This window comes from Pararge aegeria, chromosome 11 (genome assembly GCF_905163445.1).
Source record: "Pararge aegeria chromosome 11, ilParAegt1.1, whole genome shotgun sequence".
Classification (NCBI taxonomy): domain Eukaryota; kingdom Metazoa; phylum Arthropoda; class Insecta; order Lepidoptera; family Nymphalidae; genus Pararge; species Pararge aegeria.
The window spans coordinates 4191690-4216651 of record NC_053190.1 but is presented as its reverse complement, the minus strand read 5'-3'; the positions used below and the strand labels follow the sequence as shown (position 1 = coordinate 4216651).

Here is a 24962-nt window from a genome sequence, read left to right as displayed (position 1 = left end):
ATTCTTTCATCAATATGAAGCCACGTTATTTGTGAGTGTCATATGATATATGTTACCTTGAAAACTGAAAAGAACTTTCGTGATAATCGGATTTACAAAGTCGGAGAAAAATCGGTCGAACGAAATTGTTTCTTACTAGTGCTGCCTTAACGATGAAAGATATATGATTTTATTCTATTGAAGAGTTGTAGAGCTTGATAATGCCTACAAAAAAGTCCACGATAGAATATGTATGACCGTTCTTAAACTAGCCCATTATGGTATCAAAAACGTTGCACTAAATTTGGTTGCCTCTTATCTCAGTGACAGAACCCAAAGGGTTTGCATAAAAGACATTAAGTCGCAGGGGTCGGCTACGTCAATGGGTGTCCCACAAGGTTCAATCTTGGGTCCCTTTCTATTTTTGGTGTATATACGAGTAAATGATCTACCACACCATGTCAGTGAAACCTGTGACATTGTACTGTTTGCAGATACATCTCTAATTTTTTAAACTGATAGAGGTAGAGACAACTCTGACGATATAAGCCGTGTAAAAAAAACTAAGTGTGTGGAATTTATTTTACCAAATGTAAAGGAAGCTAATAAAAATATAATAGAAACTGGAGAATCACTAAAAATGGAAGATTCCACAGTTTTTCTGGGCATGACCTTGGATTGTAAGCTTCAGTGGGGTACTCATAAAGATACACTAGCAGGTGAACTAAGCTCGGCTGCCTACGCCGTCAGGAAAATTAGACAGATTACTGACGTAGAAACAGCAAGACTTGTTTACTTCGCGTACTTTCATAGTGTGATGTCGTACGGGCAAAGCTGCTGATATTGAAACTATATTCATATTGCAGAAAAGAGCTGTACGGTCAATATATAAACTTAAATCACGTGAATCCCTCCGTGAAAAATTTAAAGAAATAGGTATACTTACGGTAGCCTCACAATATATTTATAACAACATAGTATTTGTAAGACAACATATTAGTCTTTATAAACAAAAAGTGGATATAAACAGTCGACTTACAAGAAATGGTCATAAATTAGAGACATCTGCATATCGTCTGCGAAAGGTGCAGAAGTCATTTGTGGGATTTAGTATACGCTTTTATAATATGATTCCTAAGGTAATTTTTGACCTACCAATGCATAAGTTTAAAGAATGTGTTAAAACACATTTATTACAGCGAGGTTATTATACAATTGATGAGTTTCTTAATGACAAGTTTGCTTGGAAGCATCCGGCTCCGCTTTCATCTCTCACAAGATAGAAAAAAGCATGTTAAAATGTAAAATGTAAATTTTTGATGTTGGAAAAGAGCAACTGCTGAGTTTCTTGCCGGCTTCTTCTCGGTAGAATCTGCTCTCCGAACCGGTTCGGAGTATTACGGCCTACTTGAAATAAAGGAATTTTGAATTTTGAATTTAGTTTTTTTCTTTACGTCATTCAGTTTACAAACTTGAAATATCGCGTTATTTACGTATACCTACGAGTTCCATTTTGGTACCAGAGCTGCAGAAACGAATATAAGCGGCGGTGTCGCAAAAGAAAACAGTGCGTTTTTGGTTCCAACGTTTTCGTTATGGAAATTATGTGGTGTACAATAAGCATTATTTCCTTACGCATTATATAAAAAGCTACATAAACATTACATGTTTCTAGAAACGTGTTTGCCTGTGTTTAACTATAATATGTAGATTGCTACGTTTTTAAAAATATACGTGAGGTGTCCAAGCAATAAAATTTGAAAAAAATGCACCTATAATGATTTTATTTACAGCATTAAAATAACTTAAAATAATCTAGACAAAAGCTGTCATGAACACACAAACTTATAAAATATACTACAAAAAGGTGAAAAAATAGACGCCAACAAATTAGTTATTTACCGTTAAAAGTATTTGAATTTATATGCTAATGGGTTATCTTAAAAGTACTCTATAAAACTTATTTCGACACATAAATATAAAGTTATAATTTTACTGAAGTCCGGTCGGGAAAGTACCAGCCGTGGAAGCATCTAGGAGTCTGCGAGGGTGTAGTGAAATCAACTCTCGCCATTTCTTCTAAATTCTTTGCATTTAACACTATCAATGTGACTGCATGGTCGTTATCACCCCACAGAACTGAACTAAGCAGCACACCATCATCTTCATCCTACGAATGATAAGATTCAATTGAATCACTGGTTTGATAACTTAGCTTAAAGATTTAGAGATTTTCGACGTAGTATCTATGGCGATAGTTTAACGCCTGTTACTAAGCCAAAAATTTGATGACCCATGATGTTTAAAACGTTAATCATTATATATATCCCTAAAAACATACTAATACGTTGTTCTACACGCAACTCAACAAATTTTAGGCCCTTAAGCCCTTTTTACTGGATAAAAAGTATCATGTGTCCATCTCCAGGATGCAAGCTGATGCAAATTTTTCGTATTTACAACATTAGTATGGATATGAGATTTTTTTGGTTTTATCTAAAAAAAAAGTTTGAAGTAGACATTGTTATTTAATTTCACAGTTTTGATACCTTAATTTTCTGACATTTTGTATAGAATGGAAAAATAATTTTATAATTAAGGTGTTGTTATAATTTGCATGCACATGGCACAATCTGCCATTCTATGGCAAGTAACTTGTTATGTTTTGTTATAAGATCAAATTTGTTAACCTGCAATCACGCAAATAAAGATTTGAATTTGCATGCTCTTTTTGCATTAATGTTTTACCAGAGAAAATAACATACAGAAATCGTGTACACGATGAATATTGAAGCATCAAAGCCACTCCATTTTAAAAGTGTTTCTAGAACAGGTATTCACTTAAATTTAGAAGTTGGCAGTAATTATTTTATCTCCAAATTTCTAAACGTTTACCATGTTTATGGGGAAAATGGGAAAAAGTTGTGAGCTAGCAACATTTCGTGAGTGTGTGAAGTGAGACGGCGCGGGGCGTTTTCACTGTTTTTGGCATGCAATAATGGCTGCATGGGGTTCTATATGTTCTTAACTATGTGTGTTTTACCTTCGCATCGGGATGAGGTATGAATATGGGCTCGCTCGGATAGCACTGCGGTTCGTACCATTGCTTGTAATTCCCCGTTTCAGTATCAACTTTAATAATCTGAAAAAAGGAATTTTTTAGGTTAACTGAAAAAAATAAATAGATATATAGATAACGTCTTTATTGCACAAATGTGAAAACAAGAAATAACAAAAACAATAAAAATAAATATATAAGATGCGCAAAGGCGGTCTTATCACTTTAAGCGATCTCCTCCAGACAAACCTTTATGGTAGATAATTAAGTTAGGGAAAACGGGATAGTGCAACCGGTTAATAACAGTGATACAATTAAATTAAATACATCATTATAATATATACATACATATAAACATATTATATATATATGACCATACAAAAGAACATACATACATATTATATAACTAAAATTATTTAAGTCGATTTTCGAAAGAGGTTTGTTTAGGTTAAAGTAAAAAGATCTGTCAATTTCATACTAACAAAAAAGCATGCCTAGCTTAGCCTCGGCAGACGGAGATTCATATATCTTTCTGCCAGCTACAAATACTCACCTACGCCAGATTAACGTATCAGGAATTGCCAGGAAAATGGGGAAGACAATCTAGTAAAGGTAAGTATAGGTAACGAGCACTTGGCTGTCAATATTGGACTGACTAAAGTCAAAAAATGCTCTGTAAATATATCTCAGCCATCGACTTATGTACAGATTTTTGTTTTACTCTTTCACTAGGTACAAAAAAGTCCGTCTTAAAAGTTTTTTCATAGGAAAAATTAACATGAATTATCATCAGTTTAAACATTTTGTAGATTAGCCCTGGCAGACGTTAGTTGAAAGACAAATAGTTTTGTACTTGTGCTATATATAGAAGTTTGACTTATCAGTTTATATACTCACCCTACCAGAGTACTCCGTATCTACATCAGATCCCATTCCATAAAAATATTTATATGGTCTTCCTGTAAATAATACTTAGATATTTATCATCGAAGTGTAGTAAGCCAGTAACCTCGCGACGTTATGAAAATTTACATAGCGATTGAAGCAGACTTTGCCAAATTCCATTATATATTATGAAAATTAAGCTTTATTTCCTAACTCTGCAAAATGAAGGAGAATCTGTATGGTGTAGTTTATAATTTCTTTAATCTTTATACACAACAATAAACGTTAAAAAGATTATTCATATAGTACAGTAGAGTACAGGCAGTGGCGTGCACAGGGTTTGCGAGCAGGGTATGCATAAAGCAGGTAAATGGCATAAAATGGAAAAATTTCCCCTTCAATACTAGTTATATAAAATAATTTGGGTATGCAGTGCTTTTGTGCATGTATGAAGTGCACGCCACTGAGTACAGGCAACATCTCCTGAGGATGCTACGGTGTCGGAGAGAATCGTGTGCAGAGGTCACTTTGCTAAGATCTGTTAGATGTGGAGTATAAAGATTGAAACAATTATAAATAACACCACATGTGCTGTGTGGTGTAATTACGTCATACAGATTCAAATGCGTCTCTAAAAATATTACTAGACAAAGATAAAATAAATGCATCTTAAATAAGTGAACGGGCGAAATTGTCTCCTCTCTCCATGGACTCTATGACTTATGCAAATTTATATTATGATTACCGTTGTACATTTCGTAATTGATCCTTGGCATCTCGACTCCCACATCTGCCAGAAGTGTAGCTTCAACTTTGGTATTTTCCGGTGCATCTATAGGGATCGTTATGCGTTTAGGGCGACTCCGGGCCCATTGGCCGTAGTCCGGATTACTTTGCATATTCTGTTGAATTATAATTATTTTATAGTTGATTTTGACGTGACAACGTCTTATAATTCGATGGAGCCGGCTGCACGCACGAAAAAACATGACGTATGCGGCGTTACCTCGCTCTGAGGCGTTTCAAGGCTTGTAGTGCAAGCGAGAGCGCGAAACGAGCGACAAAGAGGCACAGTCGGCCTCCGCGTTCGACATCTGTCTCTCTCCTACTTGAGTGAGCGATGCGTCCGCGTGCACAGCTTCTATACAATAATACATTTACAGGTTTTCGGCAAGGATGAAGTGCAGTGAAAAGTAAATGTGGTGTCAATTGTTTATAGCAACGATAATATCTATCAAACAAATAAAATTAAAATTTTCTTTTGAAAAATGCAACCATTCCATCAGTATTTTCTTACAACGTTGTCACGTTCAACTATCGTCAGTAAGCCGACTTTACAGACAACCAATTTTTTTATGTAGTAGTAGGCACATAGTACATTTTTCTTTGAATTTAAGTTAAATATTGATTACAAAGTAATGTAATGGTTGTAGAAGCGGTGATAGCGCATTGGGTTCGACTTAACTTTCGGGGGGGCCTAGTTGGAATCCTAGGACACACCTCTAACTTTTCTTATTTATGTGCGTGTTAAGTAAATAAAATATGACTTGCTTCAACGGTGAAGGAAAAATCGTGAGGAAACCTGCATTCCTGAGAGTTCTTCATAATGTTCTGAAAGGAGTGTGGAGTCCACCAATCCACACTGGGCTAGTGGTGGACTACGGCCTTCTCATAGTAGGACGAGACCCATGCTCTGTAGTCTATACACGAACTACACTGTAGACTCTAGCAACACTGCGTGTTTAGATGCGGTGGTAGAATCAACTTCCCTAACCTGAGGCAAAATCTATCTAGTAAAGCAAATACAATTATTATTACGACAAATTGTTAGTAGCCTGTACGTATGTCTTTGTATGTTCTTGTGTAAAGTTTTATTAAATAATAACATGAATCAATAATTTGATAAACTTCAAGACAGAGCACACAACTTACCAACAACCTCTAAAGTGGAATATTTAATAAATGAAATGACGTTAGGTCTCTGAATAAATATTAATCAGAAGTAAGGAGCTTCTTTTAATAGTTGGTAAAGATTTTTGTGACAGAACTCATCCGGGGAAGTACTACCACAATGTTTATTTTGCGAAGTTTTAATGTTTTAAGTTTTAAAATATATTTATCTATTCTTATATATGTTTCCACTTACTTTCAATTCTTACTCTAAATGATTACAACAAAGAACTAAAAATTAATGATGAATGAATAAATGAATACACTTTTATTGTACACCACATAAACTTATGGAAAAATTATAAATAAAAATTACGGAAAGTATACAATTTGTCGGCCATATAAAGCGATCTCTTGGCGTAAAACACAGCTCAAGAATAGAAATATGTGGCGCATATATATTTGGATTTGATGTCAATCTAGTCAAAGATAAAGGATTAAACTCTACCCCAAATCTTAAACATCGCACAAGAAAAGTTTATGTTTATACAAGTATTGCAAAGTTTACCTTAATCGCATCCAGGTGCATGGCGTCTATTATATTTCCATCTTTGTAGGTGCACAAATCAACTAGCACCTTTCCATCCAGCTCAAAGCAATTAATAATGTGCATGAAGAATAGAGTGTCTGTGGTGTACTGAGTTGTTGCTCCAGTCTCCCGATGTATGAGGATGATGTTTGTCTGGAAATTTAGAAACCGAAAACTTTGAGTTTACCCAATATAATTTATTACATATCATAGCGGTGACAGCCACAATGATACACACACTTTTGAGAGGCCCAGTTCGAATCCCGACGCACTTCTTACTTTTCTAAGTTATGTGCGTATATAAATAAAAATATCAATGACTTGAACGGTGGAAGAAAACATCATGAATGCCTGAAAGTTGACCATAATATTCTCAAAGGCCTGTGGAGTCAACCAATCCGCACTGGGCCAGCGTGGTGGCCTAAGCCCTTCTCATTCTAGAAGAAGACCCTGTATAGGGCCGGTAATTGATTGATATATCCATCAATCTATCTGTAATATGTTGCCTGCGAGTTCTCCATAACATTCTTAAAGGCGTGTGGAGTCCACCAAATTTAATTTTTAATTTTAATTTAATCCAAAGCTCAAGAAGTGAACTCATGGTCCACTGTATAACATCTCTTTAGTCATATTAGATATCCTACTAATATTATAAATGTGAAAGTGTGGATGGTTATTACTAAATCGCGCAAAAAAGGCTGAACAGATTTGAATGAAATTTGGCATGCATGTAGCCTTTGACATAGAAAAGAACATAGGCTACCTTTTATCCCGATTCCTTATGAAGTTCTCGATGGAAAATTTAAAATTGTTTACGAGCTATGCTATTGAAAAGTACATTCACTTTTTAATACAGATCTCTCAAATAGTTCCCGTGGAAAAATTAAAATTGTAAGCTTTAGACGCGGGTAGAATATTATAAAGACGAAAGTGTTTATGTTTGTTACTCAATCATGTCGCAACGATTGAACCGATTTGGCTGTAATTTGCTACAGAGAAAGATTGTAGTCTGAAATAGCACATAGGCTACTTTTTGCATAGAGTTTCCGCGGGAATAAAACCTCAATCCGCGAACAAAGTCGCGGGTATCAGCTAGTGGTTAATAAATGTTTCTTTTTAACGAAAGTTCGCGTAAATTACCTCGTATTCTGGATAGGAGACAATCGTTGTCGAGAATGGTTCAGGGACGATATATCGACGCACCATGTTTACCAGAGATACGCACAATGGTTGGTCAATGATGACGAAATAGTTTTCAGTTAAACCTGCAACATAAATATACAACGTGTAAAAGAATTACAAAATAATATTGAAGGATGCAAGTATATTTCATAAGGATGACACTGTAATAATATTAAATCAAAGAAGCATATTTATGTTTCCATACAAATGAATTCAAAATATTCTATGTGTTTACTTATGATAACGCTATAATTAAATATTAAGGACCGACACGGGCATCGCACCTACGCTACGCGACGCGTACCTAATGAAGTGACAGGAGTAACTTAGTTTTACTTTTGCATGTGATGTTAACCTTTGGCAGTGGTTTACTCTAATACTTATTGGTTTTTGGTAAGTTATATTAGATTTTTGGTTTCACACATAAGTCTCAGAGATAGTACATAATGTATCTCTAAAGCCTGTAAAGTATAATTTGGGTTTTCATTTAGGTACACGTTGTACTTATATTTGGATCGAGTTATTCTGAGTTTTATTAAGATTCCAAAGACTTTGTTATTCAACGAGCTAAACGTAAACGTACAAGCAAACACTCCTGTTTTTTTTTAAATGCATGTTTACTTTTACATGTAGTTCTTTCTGAGCATCTTTGGTCTGTAGGTAACAACTTACGATATTAAAGACCTCACTGACGCTATGATAAGCACTGTGGTCTTGTGGTCCCAGTTTCGACACTAGGCGGGGCAAATTTGGGATTTTTTAATTTTATAAATTTTCTATTGGTGTTGCTAGTTATTATCCTACTACTACCCGACAAACCGCCGAGCGATTTAGCGTTCAAGTACGATGTCGCGTAGAAACCATTTAGGGGTAGGTACGGGCTAAATATAGCTTCCCTGCATCATCTGATCATAATATTGCAGTGAAGAGCTAACTAAATATAGAAAATTAAAAATCGGCCAAGCGCGAGTCGACTCGCACACAAAATCTATAAAAACGGCAAAAAAAACAAGTTTGTTGTATGGGAGCTCCCCTCAAATATTTGTTTAATTTTTAAAAGTGAATATATAACGAACTGCCAGGGTGCAATGCCGGATTCGGTTTTCATAGTGGGAAACTAATTTAAATACTGAATAATGAAGCAAGTGTTACCAAAAGAATGCATGTACGCTGGATTCAGTCGCCACCTTGGCTTCATGCTGCCCACGACCTCTGCGGTTTCGAATATGTCACCTGTAACATTTTTAAACAGCTGTAAAATTAATTCTATCCTTTTCAATAAAGATCATTTTGGAGAGGATGGCAATGAATTCTATAGACTTTTAAACATATTGAAGAAGATTTTTTTTTAAATATCCATGTCCTAAAATAAATAGTCCATGTAACTTGGATGTTCCCACATAAGCCGATCTTCCACTAAGGTCGGGTATCTTTTAAGAGGTTTTACCCCGTAAAGAAATAAAAAAAGATAGATATGTTCTACGCACTGACCTCTAGAGAATGATCTTCCCGCTACAGGACATAAGAAGGCATGTGATTGTGTTTGTCATACAAATACAAAACTTTTATTTATTGAAGTATATAAGTATACTTTTCTGTATAATTGACGAATTAAGCAGATCGTCCACAAAAATTTAACAACAATTACTCGCTAATTGTTGTTCATGCCAAGAAAAATTCTTGCAGCTCTGTGTCCATCAATTTGAGGCGTATGTGTTAAGCCTAATGTGACTATAATTACACCGTTTCCGGTGTAACAACATGCTCATGATCCGAGCCATGCCAAGCCTTTCAGATCGAAACACAGCATTGTAAAAACGCTGCTTTTTGGCAGAAATAAGAATGGGGGCAGTACTTCCCCGGAATAGTTCTATAAAAAAAAACTCGACTACTACTAGCCCACAATAAACACACCTACAACTTTTATTGATCGACAACTTCATTTTAATTTACAAATATAAAGTTCACCTGCGGATTTGTTGAATCAATATCATCATGAACGTATCAACCTATTACCGGCCCATTATAGGGCACGGCAGGGTGATTACGTATCTCGCGACAGGCGTAAATCTTGCAATTACAGCTGTCAAACGTCACTTTTTCATACAATAAATAAACAAATGTGACGTTTGACAGCAGTGATTGCAAGATTTACGCCTGTCGCGAGATACGTCATCACCCTGCGGGTCTCCTTCCAAAGTGAGAAAGGGTCAAGGCGTAGCGCACCACGCTGGCCCAGTGCGGATTGGTGACTGCACGCTTTGAGAATACTATTAAGAACTCTCAGGCATGCATGGTCTCCTCACTATGTTTTCTTTCACCGTTGAACCAAGTGATATTTTAATTGCTTAGAACGCAAACAACTACAGGCTGGGATTCGAACTCGGCTCCGAAAGTGAAGTCGAAGTCCTACCCACTCGGCTATCACCGCTTCAAATAAAATATAACTTACCTTCTTTATTGTTAGAAAACTTGACTACAACGTAGCCTTTGTCGGTGCTTAGGCCCACATTGTACAGGTCACCTGAAACGAATAAAAGATATACGTTATCTTAATATATATAAATATATATTAAGATAACGTATCTTCCTTCTAGGCAAGCGCGCTTCATCTTAGGCTGCATCATCATTTACCATCAGGTGTGATTGCAGTCAAGCACTTGTCTATATACTTTATAAAAAAAAAAAAAATCTCCTGTCACGATGTTTGTCCGCGATGGTCCCTAAACTACTGAACCAATTTTGAATTAAATGGGCACACCGTGAGCAGTCTGGTCCAACTTAAGAGATAGGATAGCTTAGATCTTTAATTATAGTCGCAATTTTATTTTATTGCAAATTATTTGTCTATAATTAATTTACAGTCACATGTTATATATATATAGATACTACTAAAATCATTTAAGGCTTAGCGATACTGAATACTTTAAAAACAAAATCAAACGCAGACGAAGTCGCGGGCAACAGCTAGTAAATTATAAATGTTGATGATTTAATCTATTCCATTAGGTATTGTAGCTGCTTTGTTAGCTACTAGTGGTGTGCATTTTAAACTACGAACTGTGAGATCCTTGGTTTCGAATCCCAGGTTTATATTTGTTAGGTTATTAGGCACTTCAATCAAAGAATAGGCATGATGACATTTACAAAGAATCGCTAAAATATTATAGTATTTCGTCAGTGTATATATCCAATGAATGTAATCAAATCGGCTGTCAAAAAAATGTGTTGATCAGTCAGAACATTTCTTTTTTAAATAGGAGAACACTTTTCACTTCAATAGCAAGTGAAATTTTTGACGGCCGATTGGCGCAGTGGGCAGCGACCCTGCTTTCTGAGTCCAAAGGTTCGATTCCCACAGCTTGAAAATGTTCGGGTGATGAACGTGAATGTTTTTCAGTGAATCAATGAATGAATTATTAATTATGATATGATAATTATGATAATAATTATGATTATGATTTATTTATTTCTCCACATTACTTATAAGTATAAGTACAATATAATGTTGCTTACGGGCTTTTTTGTGACACAGTTATAATATGGGGACTGATGCTTGAACTAGGTAAAACCTGTATCTCAAGCCACCAGGCCCTTTCCCCAGGATAAAATATACAAGAATGAATAAAATATAGTTTTAGTAATGTTATAATTACAGTTATTCGGTAATATTTAAATTTAAGTAAGAGTAACTTTATGTACAATATTTTAAATAATAATAAAAAAAAAGTGTCTGGATGTTTATCCGTATATTATAAGTATTTATGTATACTATTCATTAACTTATTCATCAGTTATCTTAGTACCCAGAACACAAGCTACGCTTACTTTCGGGCTTGATGGCGATGTGTGTATTGTCGTAGTATATTTATTTATTTGTTATTGTACTAATTTTTACTCACGACTAAAAAATAAATCGCTGATAAATAGGTACGTAACATTCGGTTACAAAATTGTATGGTATCAAAATATAACACAGTAGGTAATAAATAACCACATACGAGCGTTTAATTGGTTACGCTTATGAAATATTACGTTAGAAATCACACGGAAAAACCATAGATAGACTGGTTAGAACTTTTGAATTTAACAATATGGTCGAACAAATGTGGCTCAAGAGTGCCGTGAACAATTTTTTTTATGCTTGGCATTATTATCTCCTTTGTAAATAGTCTGCCATCTGTATCTATTATCTTCTATTTGATGTGCCTATTACATAATTAATATTAAATACATCTAAACACTTAATCTTACTTAACAATAATTATTGTAAAGTCAATATCGCCTAAGGATGCTCCGGAAGGATTGAAGAAATTATAAATTACTCCATGCTTTTGGCGGAGTATAGCAAATCAAGCTTAATTTTAATAATACATCTAAACATATTGCATTCTGTAATACCTTATTAAGTAAAACAGCTTAACAAGTTGCTAGGTTTGACTGTGGTTTAATTAATCAACGGTACAAGCCGCCGCCATTTTTACTGATCAAATTACTGATCAATTAATACTTTTTTACTGATAAAAATGTTAATATTTTTTTTTTACAAATGAATTATAGCAATTGGAAACATTAGAACTGTACGACAACCATGCAGCTTTTGTTGTCCTTTTGCAGTTTGCTTGTTGTTTTGATGCAGTTATGCACGCCACACTAAAACCTAATAAGGACCTTAATTTAAAGTTGAAGTCAAATATTTCTTTTCTTTAAATAGGCCCACTATTTGATACAAATGGAATCATGGCAGTTAGAGAATGGCGTTTACTACATTCGCAAACTTAAAACTAAATGTTCAAGGGTTCCAAACGCGTCATGTTCTAACACAAACTCAGCCAGGTGTTTCTCGGAATTCACCCGATAGCAAACATTAACTAGTACTGAGAGTCTCAGTACACATTACCTTAGCAAATAGAATGTGAAGCATCTGCTTGCCCGGAGGCCTGTACCCAGCAATTGAGCTGGTAATGATGAAGAAATTAAATAAGGCGCGTACCATTAGACATCACGTGAGGATGGGCCGTGTGAAACACTATTAGCGACCTTGGAAGTCGCTTTTGGCCTATGGTCTCCAAACTTTCCGGATCTATTCTGCAATGGTAGTAATATGCACATTATAATACAAGGAACTCGATACGATTTCCGGGTCAGCATTAAAATTTGAAAGTTTGGAGTTTTGGAGTTTGGAAACTTGGAGTTAGAAATTGTCCGTCTTTTGAAAATCCGTGAAGCCGTTGATCCTGGTTAGAATTGAACGTAGTTTCACAAACTATACTACCTATTGGAAGAAGCCTCAAAGTGGGAAAAGGAGAGATTTATACTTACTGATAGAGGACGGGCACTTCTGTCATAGTGTATATTTGATCGCCGAAAGGATACACTGATACCACTGTGTTATCAGTCTGCTCGATACTGAAGTTGAACATTGAGGATATTCTGCAACAATCACATTCTTATTTAGTACGTTACCAATGAAAAATTAGCTTGTCTTTTTATTATAACACAATTCACAAGCCTGCAGGGTGATTACGTATATCACGACAGCCTTGCGAATGGCGTAAAACGATCACTGATTTCTGTCAAACGTCACTTATGTATGGCAAAAGTGACGCTTGAAAGCAGTGATCCCAAGATTAACGCATGTCGCAAGCCTTATTGGAGTTGGGTGGTGGGTCTTGTTTCAACGAGCACGACGAACGACTGTCAGCTTCTTACAGATTAGCTTAATTTTGTTGATCACTCAGCGGGCGATGAAGAAAGCTATGCTGGGAGTATGTTTACTTGAAAAATAAGGAATAAGGACTTCCGTAGAAGTTACAACGATCAATGATCTTACCGACATAAATGAACAAGATGAAAAACTACGTTTGTATACACAGCGGACATGTACATTGGGACTGATGGACGTTGGGTCCCAGGGTGCTGGAGAAAGGCCAAACGAGGTAAACAGACTGTGATCAAGCGAGTCGCAAGGAGTCGCTGGATGCAAACGGTCGAGAACCTGGGCATAATACTTATGGAGATAATAGACCGATTTCAGCACTGGACACAGACCTCCTTTGGTTGGAATGAAAGTAACAATAATAATAAAGCTTTTTATTCGAGTCATATAAAAGGCGGTCACTATCTATAGGAACGATATAAACAAAACTTTGACTAAATGTCCACATTTAACCTTAACTTACTGGTTACTTTACATTTAATAAACTTTTTTCAGATGTCACAAGTTAGGTGATTCTTCATAGGGGGACCCAGGTGGCAGTTTAAGGGTGCGCAAAAATCATAACATATTTATTTAACTAGCTCGCATTCTTATCATTTTGTTCCATTCGTTGTTTGTCAAAATATTTGTTACTTTTTTTAAGAAGGTCATCTATCTCAGACGCTAGAGAGTGGGGTAACGCGATCAAGTTTCTGCCCCGGTTCGAACAAATCGTAGATCCGAGGCTGATAGTCTGAAATAAGTTTTGGCATACCTTCACAGACGACCTTGATAATGATTAATAAAGACAGTCGCATGTTAACGAATGATAAAGTATATCAAGAGTAATTATCTATAATTACTCCTAATAATAGGATAATTTGTTTGTCGAACGATAATCTTTTTAGGTTTCGATTGCAAAAATGAATCTAACTTGGTAAACATCATTAATTATATATAAAATAAGTTCCATTGATCGATAAAACGATCTGCGGTGGCAAAAGAAAAAACACAAAATGAAAAACATTTGTAAAATCTGTAGGTACACACCTTAAACTCAATAATACTTTCTTTTTTGAGCCTGCGCCTAGACGAAGGATTAATTTGCTTGACAAATATAATGACCTTGGTTTAGTTAATTATTCATTAATATCATTCCTATATTGCTCCTACTAGCTGTTGCCCTACTGCTTTCTGTTCGATTCTTTGAAAATACTGCGAGTAAGTACCGTTCGAAGTATAACCGAGTAGTAGTAGTATAGGTATTATTTTCATACCGGAAAGTATGAAAATAATCTTATGGATACTACTACGGTGGTAGCCCAGTGGTTAGGACTTCGACTTCGGAGGGCCGGATCCGAATCGAAGCCTCCTCCAACTTTTCTAAGTTATGAGCGTTTTAAGCAATTAAAATATTACTCTGCAAGCCTGAGTGTTCTGCATACGTTCTACGTTCTTGAAGGCGTGTGAAGTCCACCAATTCGCCTGGAAAAACTGGGCCAGCGTGGTGGACCACGGCCTTAAACCCTTCTCATTGAGGGACTTCTGTAGTGGGACGGTAATGGGTTGATGTTATGCTTTAATATATGTACAGGGTGATTCTTTATAAAATATAGTTATTTATCCTTTAGCATTATTTCGTAATTCGGTTACACGTTGTATTTTTGTTAGTTATATTTCTAAGTAAGCAATCATGTGGACAAATAAGATTTCAATCATCTTTTTCTTTCTGTATTGCTTATTAACAGAGTTCAGATCTTTATTTACACATAAAAAAAGAGAAATGTTGTAAATACCTGTCAAAAATAGTTCTGCAGGGGTCTGGAACCGCCATAGTTCCAAATTCCGTGACCACAATGCGATTGGCGGCAGTGTTCTTCTTATACACGTCTGAATGCAGGAATTTGCATTGGTAAGTAGCTCGACCATCTTTTACAGCGAATCTGCAAATTAATAGAACGAACAACAAAATTTAATAAAGAAAGCACCTTTATTTATATATAATAAGTACCAAAAAAGAGTCCCAAGTATAATCAAGAGAAGATGTGGAAAGAAAACACTTATATCAAAAAGATGACTTAAAGAAGTAAGTGGTAGAAATTGAATGAAAAGAACAATATACAACGATTGATCTATATTTAGATAGATTTATTTGTTTCTATCTAAAACAAGAACGAATAAAGAAAATAGTTATTTACTAATATTATGCCAAAAATAAAGTTGACCGGCTGCTTAGTAAAAAGAAGAGCACACAAACAAACAAACATACTTTCAATCATCAGCATCAGCATTTATTATATTAGTATGTATGTCGGTATTGGAGTCGAGTTATCTCGAATTAAATGTCAATTGATGATAGGTAACTCTATGCGTTTTTTAAAGTAACCTGAGCAACGTTATTCTGCCGAAACTCAGTAGAGCGTGTCCCAACAAGCGCGAGGCCATCACAGCCGTCACACCTACTGGAGGATTGCGAATCGCTCGCTTTAGCACAAGGCCTCTAAAATGAGCATACAAAAGGTATCGCCCGCATTTATTTAAAGCCCCATTTAATGTAGAATTAGGGCGCCGACCGATTATTGCAGCAGTAGCTCATAATAACTCATAAAACTCCATCGTCAATTTACTCAGAAGCATGATCGACAACGGATCACGAGTTAGGAAATTAGCGTGATAACTGTGATCTCGAGGAGCTCCTAAAGCATTTGTTCTAATACGAAACCATAGTTAAGCTTCACCCGGAATTAGAACAGCGTGACCTGTTTCCAGCTGCAGCATTAAAGAATACCCACCTCAACGTTTCGCTTATGAGGCGTGCAATGGTTCTCATTCTTTTGTATATAAATCTCTGAACAAAACATGTCTAAAATTAGTGCGACCCTTTTACAGAAAATTTAGTGCGATCTAGACCTGTCGTACAATTCGGCGGAGACCTTGACAGGATAATTACAATGAGTCTGATGCGAAGAGAAACTTCTCCGGTATGCACAAAACAGCATATCTGTCTTCAAGCTTAGACTTGTTGTGCTGACAACCACATAACGTGAGAAGCAAACGTGGTTAAAGAAGAGAAGATTAAGTTCCTCTACAGTCGCTCTGATGAAAAGTGGACAATCATCATTTCTACCGCGCACATGCAAATTATGGAACAATCTCCCATCTGATGTGAATCCTCTCAAAAGTACAATCTAGGGTTATTCAAGGGGCGGATAAACAAATCCCTTAAGAGCCGGCAACGCATCGGTGGCTCCTGGTGCTGCTAATGTTTATGGGCGGCGGTGATCACTTAACATCAGGTGACCCACTTTCTCGTTTGACCGCTATTAATATAAAAAAAAAAAAAAAAGTTGAATACCGTTTGGACGGCCGAGTGGCGCAGTGGGCAGCGACCCTGCTTTCTGAGTCCAAGGTCGTGGGCTCGATTCCCACAACTGGAAAATGTGTGTGTGATGGACATGAATGTTTTTCAGTGACTGGGTGTTTATCTGTATATCATAAGTATTTATGTGTATTATATTCATAATAAAATATTCATCAGCTATCTTAGTACCCATAACACAAGCTACGCTTACTTTGGGGCTAGATGGCGATGTGTGTATTGTCGTAATATATTTATTATTTATTTATTTATTTACCGTCGCCTGTGAACACAAAGCAACACTTGCATAGGGCATTCAAAGAGCACGTCCCGCAACATGCATGTGTCCATCAATTCGAGGCGAAGGTGTCAAGCTTACGTGCCTGTAATTACACAAGCAACCGCGCCCTTCAGACCGGAACACAGCATTGCAACAATGCTGCTTAGCGGCAAAAATAAGCATGACGATAGCACTTCACCGGACGAGCTGTCACAAAAAACTCTACCACTTCTAAAAACCTGGTTGACAAACCTGTGTATTATTGCTAATCCATCAAATACGTGTTTATACTGACAGTCACCGATTTTCTTACATCCAGGGCCATTCCTCAGAAGAGTGCCTTTTATCCACGATGGAATGGTGCCTGTGAAATTTAATAATCTTTAGAAACACTGCTCAGTAATTGAGTACTAATTGGTTGTCTGGCAGAGATCGCTATGTAGCGAGCCGCTAAATTGCAAAAGTCACGTGGACGAACATTCTTGTACATGTTTTACTATAACGTATATTCATCATCATCAAAAGTACGCATCAAAAGTGCCACCTATGGGCCTACTTGAATAAAGATATTTTTGACTTTGACTTTGACTTTGACATCTTTTAGGTCATCATCATCATATGAGCCCCCTACAGGGCACAGGTCTCCTCCCACATTAGAAGGGGTTAAGACCGTCCACCACGCTGGCCCAGTCCGGATTGGTGGACTCCACACACCTTTGAGAACATTATGTAGAACTCTCTGGCATGCAGGTTTCGTCACGATGTTTTCCTTCACCGTTGAAGCAAATGATATTACTGAAAACGCACATAACTTAGTAAAGTTAGAGGTGCGTTTTGGGATTCACACACGTCACAGACCTTTACAAGTTGAAGCAAGGTACATTTAAATTGCTTAAAACGCACATAACTAAGAAAAACTTAAAACGCACATAAGTTAGAGGAGGCTGGCGAATCCAGCCCTCCGATTGTGAAGTCGAAGTCCTACCAACTGGAACGTTACATAATAAATTCAGAGCGCAAAGATAATTTCGGAATTGATTGGTTTGCCAATTTAGCTACGTTCACAGAGAGAAGGATTTATAAATTTAAAATGCATATAAAAAATTTCGGAATCGACAGGATTTGAACCTGCTACTCTCTGGTAATCGCGGCCTGAGCGCTTTCTCCGATTAAGCTACGGCTCTCCTACCGTCGATGCCAAAATTTGTATATGCATTTCACATCAGTCTTATAGCGACTGTAGCGTCATCTAGTAGGAAACGTTGCAGTTTCGATCTACTTTTTCAAAGGTCCATATTACAATGAGACACGTTTGAAACAAAAGATGACACATTTTTTTTTTTATGAATGTTAGCACTTTATATGCATTTCAAATTTATAAAATTCATAATTCCTCCAAGTGTAGGTAAAAACACTAATAAAAATTATAAAAAAAAAAATGGGAAGGATTTATTTTCATCGTCATAATTGGCGGACTAAGCCGATGGCTCTGAGGAGACACACATCCACATACATTATTTCCACTGAAAACCATCGTCTATAAACAGACCAACTCTAAGAGATCGCTATTAAGCGATAAGGCCGCCTTTTATATACTGCTTCTGTCTGTGTTTTTTTTTCTAATTCTTCTTCTGTATTTTTGTGTGCAAATAAAGAGTACAAATAAATAAACTCTTCAAAGCAATCAAGGATCACATCTCACTGTGTCCATCGATCTGAGGCGTAGTTTAAGCCTCATGTATCTGTAACTACAATAAGAACCACGATCTTTAGACGGGAACACAGCAATTCTGGTTGGCGGTAAAAAGAACCGTGGTGATAGTACTTCCCCGGACAACCTCTGTTGCTACTCCTCTTGTCTAGCTCTACTTTGAGGCCCTGGAGAACAAACGGTTCCAATGTGATTTTACCAAACCGAAAAACTCACGGACGAAGACTTTGTAACAGCCAGAGCTTTTATCAGAAAGGTGTGGGCCACTTAAGGATAATAATTAATCAACGCTTTATTACAGATGTCGAGATTTCAGTTATACAACTGAAAATATCACATCCACTTATTTTATTTTCATCAAAACAATGCATGCATTTTTATCAGTCAGTATAACGAGACGCGAACGTTATCTTGGCAAAGCACTCTGCGATAGCCAGACATTTGATATTTAAATTAAAAAAATATATAAGTTCGTATATTCAAGGGACTGTGAGGTTCTGAAAAGTGTGGGGAAAGCATTATTTCCAGTGTAACAAACATTTGCCCTGACCGATTTCGGCTCAATCTCTGAAGTATAATCGATGTTGAAACCGATTATAGTCGTAAAAATGTAATAGGCCCGTTTTGACATTTGTGCAAGACCATAGAATGTAACTTGGAACGAAACTGAAAGAAACAAAAAAATAAAAATCAATTACATACAGTGTTTTAAAAAATACGTAAATTTTTTTGGGACGTTAAATAATACGAAAGAATATATCGCGAGTATTCTTTTTGCGCTTACTTCATAGTAGCATGCAATTTATAATTGTTGCGAAACGTTCCGAAAACAGTTCGTTCTCAGTCTTTTTTTTTTTATACTAGAGCTGTAACCATTTTTTTACTGAATATCGAAATTATATATTGTGTAGTTATTTTTACTGCAACGAATGAGCTTGGTTCTCAAAATGGGTTCTAAATAATGAGTCTGAGTTGATGTATCTGACCAAGCGGCACATGACTGAAGCGTCCCCGCGCGCACTGCGCAGTTTTTCGTTCCTCATCTTGTAAAGTTGACTGTGCGCTCGTTTAAGTTTGATATATATTGTTTACTTTTACGTTAACTATGGCTCTTCTATTTTGGACATTAATTTAAACATAGTGATTTGACTCGATTTTTGTGTTTGTTTTTATATAGTACTAACTCTGTTTCAACATGTTGAAAAGTGGACGTATAATCAACAGCCAGTTACGCGTATTGGTTGTGAAGTTAAAGGAATACTTTGAACGAACGAACACTTTACAATACATAATAATATCAATCCAGTACTGATACAAACTTGAATTGATTTATCGTGAGTATCGAGTACAGAGTCTTATGGTTCCATAACTAGTTACGTCGCGATGACAAATGTCAAAACGGGCCTATTATATTTTTACGACTATAGGGGTATATACTTAACCTAACTTTTCCTTTAACTGGGTTAAATATCCTGGATAACTCTACGCAAAATTTCGCCAAGGTCGGTTTATCTGTGGCGCTAAGCATAGATGATAATGACTATTTTAAATCCTCCAGGATCGTTATGATTGGCCATTACAATAATGCATGTATGTGTCCAATAGCCCTTCTATTTACTATTGAGATATCTCAAAGTTTATATAAAAAGTAAAGCGTAATAAAATAAGGTACCTTTCAGTTTTCCTTCCAAGGGTTCAGTGATCTCTTGGTCGCATGTCCGAAACCATATATCCATATCATAGTTAGGATAGAGTTTTTTCTCGTCGGTCATTTTGAAACTTAATTTTACGCGTGTCTGCAGTTGGTACTTAATATGTTATTAATTACAGATTAAGATGACCTCGGCTTGGATGACTCCGTAGGTGATAACTGTAACAAAAACAATGCTCGTGCAGTAAAAATTATCGTTGATCAAACATTTAAATTAATAACAAAATTTCGTAACCGAAATCACCGTGTGAATTATGTAGCTAAGCCAAATATGTTGCAAATATTAGAGAAGAAACATCTCCTAACGACAAGACGTACAGGTGTTTATTTAATTTTACGAATGGTACTGGTGACGTCAACTTTCAGGCTTATATTAAACCCAAACCCATGGTTGGTTTCTATGCGACATGGTACCGGAACGCTTAATCGATTAGCGGTACGTTTTTGTCGGTAGGGTTGTAACTAGCCATGGCCGAAGGCTCGCATTAGACTAGACTAGAGAAAACTAAGAAACTATAAATTTCCCTTGCAGAAGGTCGAACTTGGGACCTCCCACTTATTACCACAGCGCAAAACGCTGTGCCAAGGAGGTCGGACAAAAAAAGTTTGTGTCACAAGAAATTGTCAGGACTAGTCCGGTGTCACAAAATTGGATTTGCCGTGCGTCGATCTTACTTTATCAGAGTCATAGAGAAAAATCTCCTCTCAAACGCAGTGGCGTGCACTTCATACAAGCACAAAAGCGCTGCCCACCCTTACATTTCCATTTAACTGGCAACAGAGGAGGATTTTGTCATTTTATGCCATTTTAATGCTTTATTCCTACCGTGGTCAACAAAAGTATATGATTCAAATAAGGTTGTAAAACACTTAACTTAAGAATCATACCTACACGAGTGTTAAGCTTTAACACAAATAATACCTGTTAGTATAATAAACTATTCGGTTAACTGTGGTTGGTTTTAAACTATATTGTTAGAACGTTAATCTAAAAAAGAGCTACCTTTGCGATCTTTGTCGACTTCTCAGTAAAAGTTACCGGCATGTAAGTAAAGGTACAAACAAACGGGTTCGAAACAATTGACGGCCGACTGGCGCAGTGGGCGGCGACCCTGCTTTCTGAGTCCAAGGCTGTGGGTTCGATTCCCACATCTGGAAAATGTTTGTGTGATGAGCATAAGTGTTTTTCAGTGTCTGGGTGTTTATATGTATTTTCTAAGTATTTATGTATATATAATTCATAAAAATATTCATCAGTCATCTTAGTACCCATAACACAAGCTACGCTTACTTTGGGGCTAGGTGGCGATGTGTGTATTGTCCGTAGTATATTTATTTATTTATTTAATCAATAATACGTTGTTATTACCCTCATACCGCGTAACGGACATTACTAATTACTTTATAATTAATTTATTATTTAGTAAATTATTAATTCATTATTATCTAAGTACTTATTATCGTGAGCATATTAACAGAAATCATCATCATCACAACAACATCGTTATCATTGGTGATGGACTACGGCCTCATCATCATATCAACCTATTACCGACTGACTACAGGGCATTGGTCTCTTCTCAGAGTTAGGCCGTAGGAAAACATCGTGAGGAAACGTGCACACCAGAGAGTTGAGTTTGGATTTTTAGACCTCCCAGATCTTTAGAACCCTATGAAGAACTGTCAGGCATGCAGGTTTCCTAACGATGTTTTTCTACACCCTTAAAGCAAGTTATTTGTTACATATTGGCAAAGTTACTTGCTTCTTTACTTTACAATAGGACTACTGACAAAGACTTGCCGCGTAGCGATCTAGCGTTCTAGTACGATTTCGCTTACAAACCGATAGGGGTATGTGTTAAAATAATATAGCTACCATACTTAACAATAGTTAATCCCGCTACGACAAGTCAAGGGCAAACTCATAATTCGTTTAAAGGAAATTGCATACAATTCTACAATAAACTACCCATTGACATCTTGGAGATGTCTCTTAAAAAGTTCAAAGTTTGTATTAAACGTTAGCTTATAGAAAAGTCCTATTATATATAGTATAAAGGACTACGTAAAAACGCACGTGAGATTGTGATAACAAAAAAAAACACCCGGCTAAGTTGGTTGTGGCATGCTTCTTAGACCAGGACGCGTTTGGAACCCTCGTAGCTTTAGTTTTAGGTTTACGAATATGGTTATCATCATCTCCATACCGTGTAATTCTCATGTAATGTAGGTACGCATCAAAAGTGCCATCTATGAGCCTACTTGAATAAAGATATTTTTGACTTTGACTTTGAACTTGTAGTGAAATAAACAAAAAATACAGTTAAAATAGAAATATTTGTTATACTTCATTTTTATTACTTTTTAGGTTCTCCTTTAAAATTTTATTTACGCAGTATAAAGAATTCCATTTTCCCCACTTTATAGTCAACGTTTAGAATATTAGAGGTAAAATAAATACTATCAACTGATAAACGGCTTGGAGTGACTAACAACCTGTTCGGGAAACACTACTAAAGTGGAGTGGTTTTTGAGGTATAACCGTTAGTTTTCCAGGAATAATAAGTAGCCTATGTTACTCTCCGTTCTTTCAACTAACTCTGTGCCAAAAATCAAGTTGATTGGTTGGTTAGTTAGGGCGTTAAGTAAGTAGAAACAAACATACACAATTTCTCATTCACAATAATAGTAAGAATTGATATTCTAACACCGCGATTGCCAGAAAGTCGCAGGTTCAAGCCCTGTCGGTTCCCAAATTTTTAAATAAATGAAAAATTATTGGTTTTAGTTTAATATTACCTACCTATTCATATAATTAAATCACTTTTATTAACACTTCAGTCCTAATTTCGGTAGCTATGGTGCTTTATGGTTAGTTCAAACAACGCGGCGCACGATATTCACTCCGGTATGACTCAGGCCCAACTGTCGAGATAAACTTGGGCCGCGTCCAAAAAAGTATTCTATATAATAGGTATTACCAGTGACGTTAAAAGTGTAAACAGATAGGACGGCATAATTTGTGCGCGCACTCAAGGTGGCACCTCAAAAGTGAGCGAAAAAAAATAAAACTAGGTACAATAAAATGGCTTGGTTAAATTTGATTGAGCCGTGTTGATTTTATTAACAATGGTGTATTGATATTACAAAATAAAGTGAATTGTAATAGAAAAATATAAATATAAAAAAAAATGACACAAAAATATAAAATATATATGTATATCAAATATTGTAAATAGTCCTAAGTGTAATCACATATAATTAATAAAAGTCACTAATCCGCTTATTCGTTGGATTAATTATTTATTTAAATAAGTTTACGTCTTTCCACTACCAAATGATATTATATTTACCAAATAATTCATAATCAACAGCCTTTTATTGTTCTACTACAGAATACACATAACTCTCTAATGAGAGTGCCTCATAGGGCAGAGGTTTTTAGAGCTAAGACTCACCTTTTAAAATTGTTCTTATTATAACAAATGTACCAGGGTGACATATGTTACAATAATAATAGGAAAATGTGATGGGTGTGTGATAATAACCAGGAGAGAAAGCATTACGTGCGCCAGAGACACAATAGAGTACATCACCAACTTTCTTAGTCCGAAAATCCCAATACCATACAATTTTTGACCTCGGGAATAAATCACGGAAACTCGTAAACCATAATTGAGCATTCACTATAACCATGCGACTGTTAAAAAATATTTACTTCCATTACTTATAACATCATTGGGTATGTTCTATTTATTGCTTACTTCCATACACTGTGCAAACAAAAAAGGTAAATTTAGCTATTATTTTTTACCCGACTGCGGAAACTTTACAATTTCAGCTTTCAGGACTATGATTATTAAATTCAACCGTTCACCAAACCGTTCCCTCGTAACCACCAAATGAATTTTGAGAGGTAAGAAGGTAGAGGTGGGATTCATACAAATGTACTCCCTGGATCCCTCTAGAGCAATCTTCAAATTCTTTTCATAATATCAAAGTATAGTGTAGACATGTCGCTTTCATTTCGTTTTCTCAGAACTTCAGGGTGTTGGTTTTTGGAGACGTTGTGCGCGCATCTTAAGAATTTACTCTCATCATTTTTCCCTAACGCGCCAAAAGAAGTATAACTTCAAAAACAATATAGTCCCAACAGTCCCTGGTTCGATCCCGGCAGAGCAATCGGCAGACTTAGCACAGGTTTGAGAACATCATCGTTATTATATTATATGTGAAAGTATACTTTGTTTTGGTATCCAGGATGCAATCTACCTCTGTGCCAAATTTCGTCAAGGTCAGTGCAGGAGTTGTGCCGAAAATAGATAAACGAACAAACGGACACACGCATTTATAATTTAATAAATCACTAGCTGTCAACCGCGTTCTCCGTCCGCCTTTATTACAGTTTTTTTACAAATCCCGTTGGAACCATTTGTTTACGTGAGATAAAACGTAGCCTATGTCCTTTCAACTAACTCTATACTTATCAAGTTCGAAATCAATTTCGACGGCCGAATGATGCAGTGGGCAGCGACCCTGCTTTCTGAGTCTAAGGCTGTGGGTTCGATTCCCACGTAAGGAAAATGATTTTGTGGGTTAACGTGAATGTTTTTCAGTGTCT

At 36.2% G+C, this 24962-nt stretch overlaps 1 protein-coding gene across 1 annotated transcript; it reads right to left on the bottom strand.

Moving 5' to 3' along the window:
- Positions 1-1871: 1871 nt before the first annotated feature.
- Positions 1872-23222, bottom strand: LOC120627525 (carotenoid isomerooxygenase). Its single transcript, XM_039895529.1, has 14 exons — positions 23145-23222; positions 20303-20500; positions 17172-17283; positions 15078-15224; positions 12906-13016; positions 12577-12671; positions 10036-10107; positions 8736-8816; positions 7542-7666; positions 6381-6554; positions 4668-4824; positions 3935-3996; positions 3023-3121; positions 1872-2149 (listed from the first exon to the last, which is right to left on the bottom strand). The coding sequence occupies exons 2-14, from the start codon at positions 20400-20402 to the stop codon at positions 1964-1966; spliced, it is 1521 nt and encodes a 506-aa protein (XP_039751463.1). The 5' UTR covers positions 20403-20500; positions 23145-23222; the 3' UTR covers positions 1872-1963.
- Between the last annotated feature and the right edge of the window lie 1740 nt (positions 23223-24962).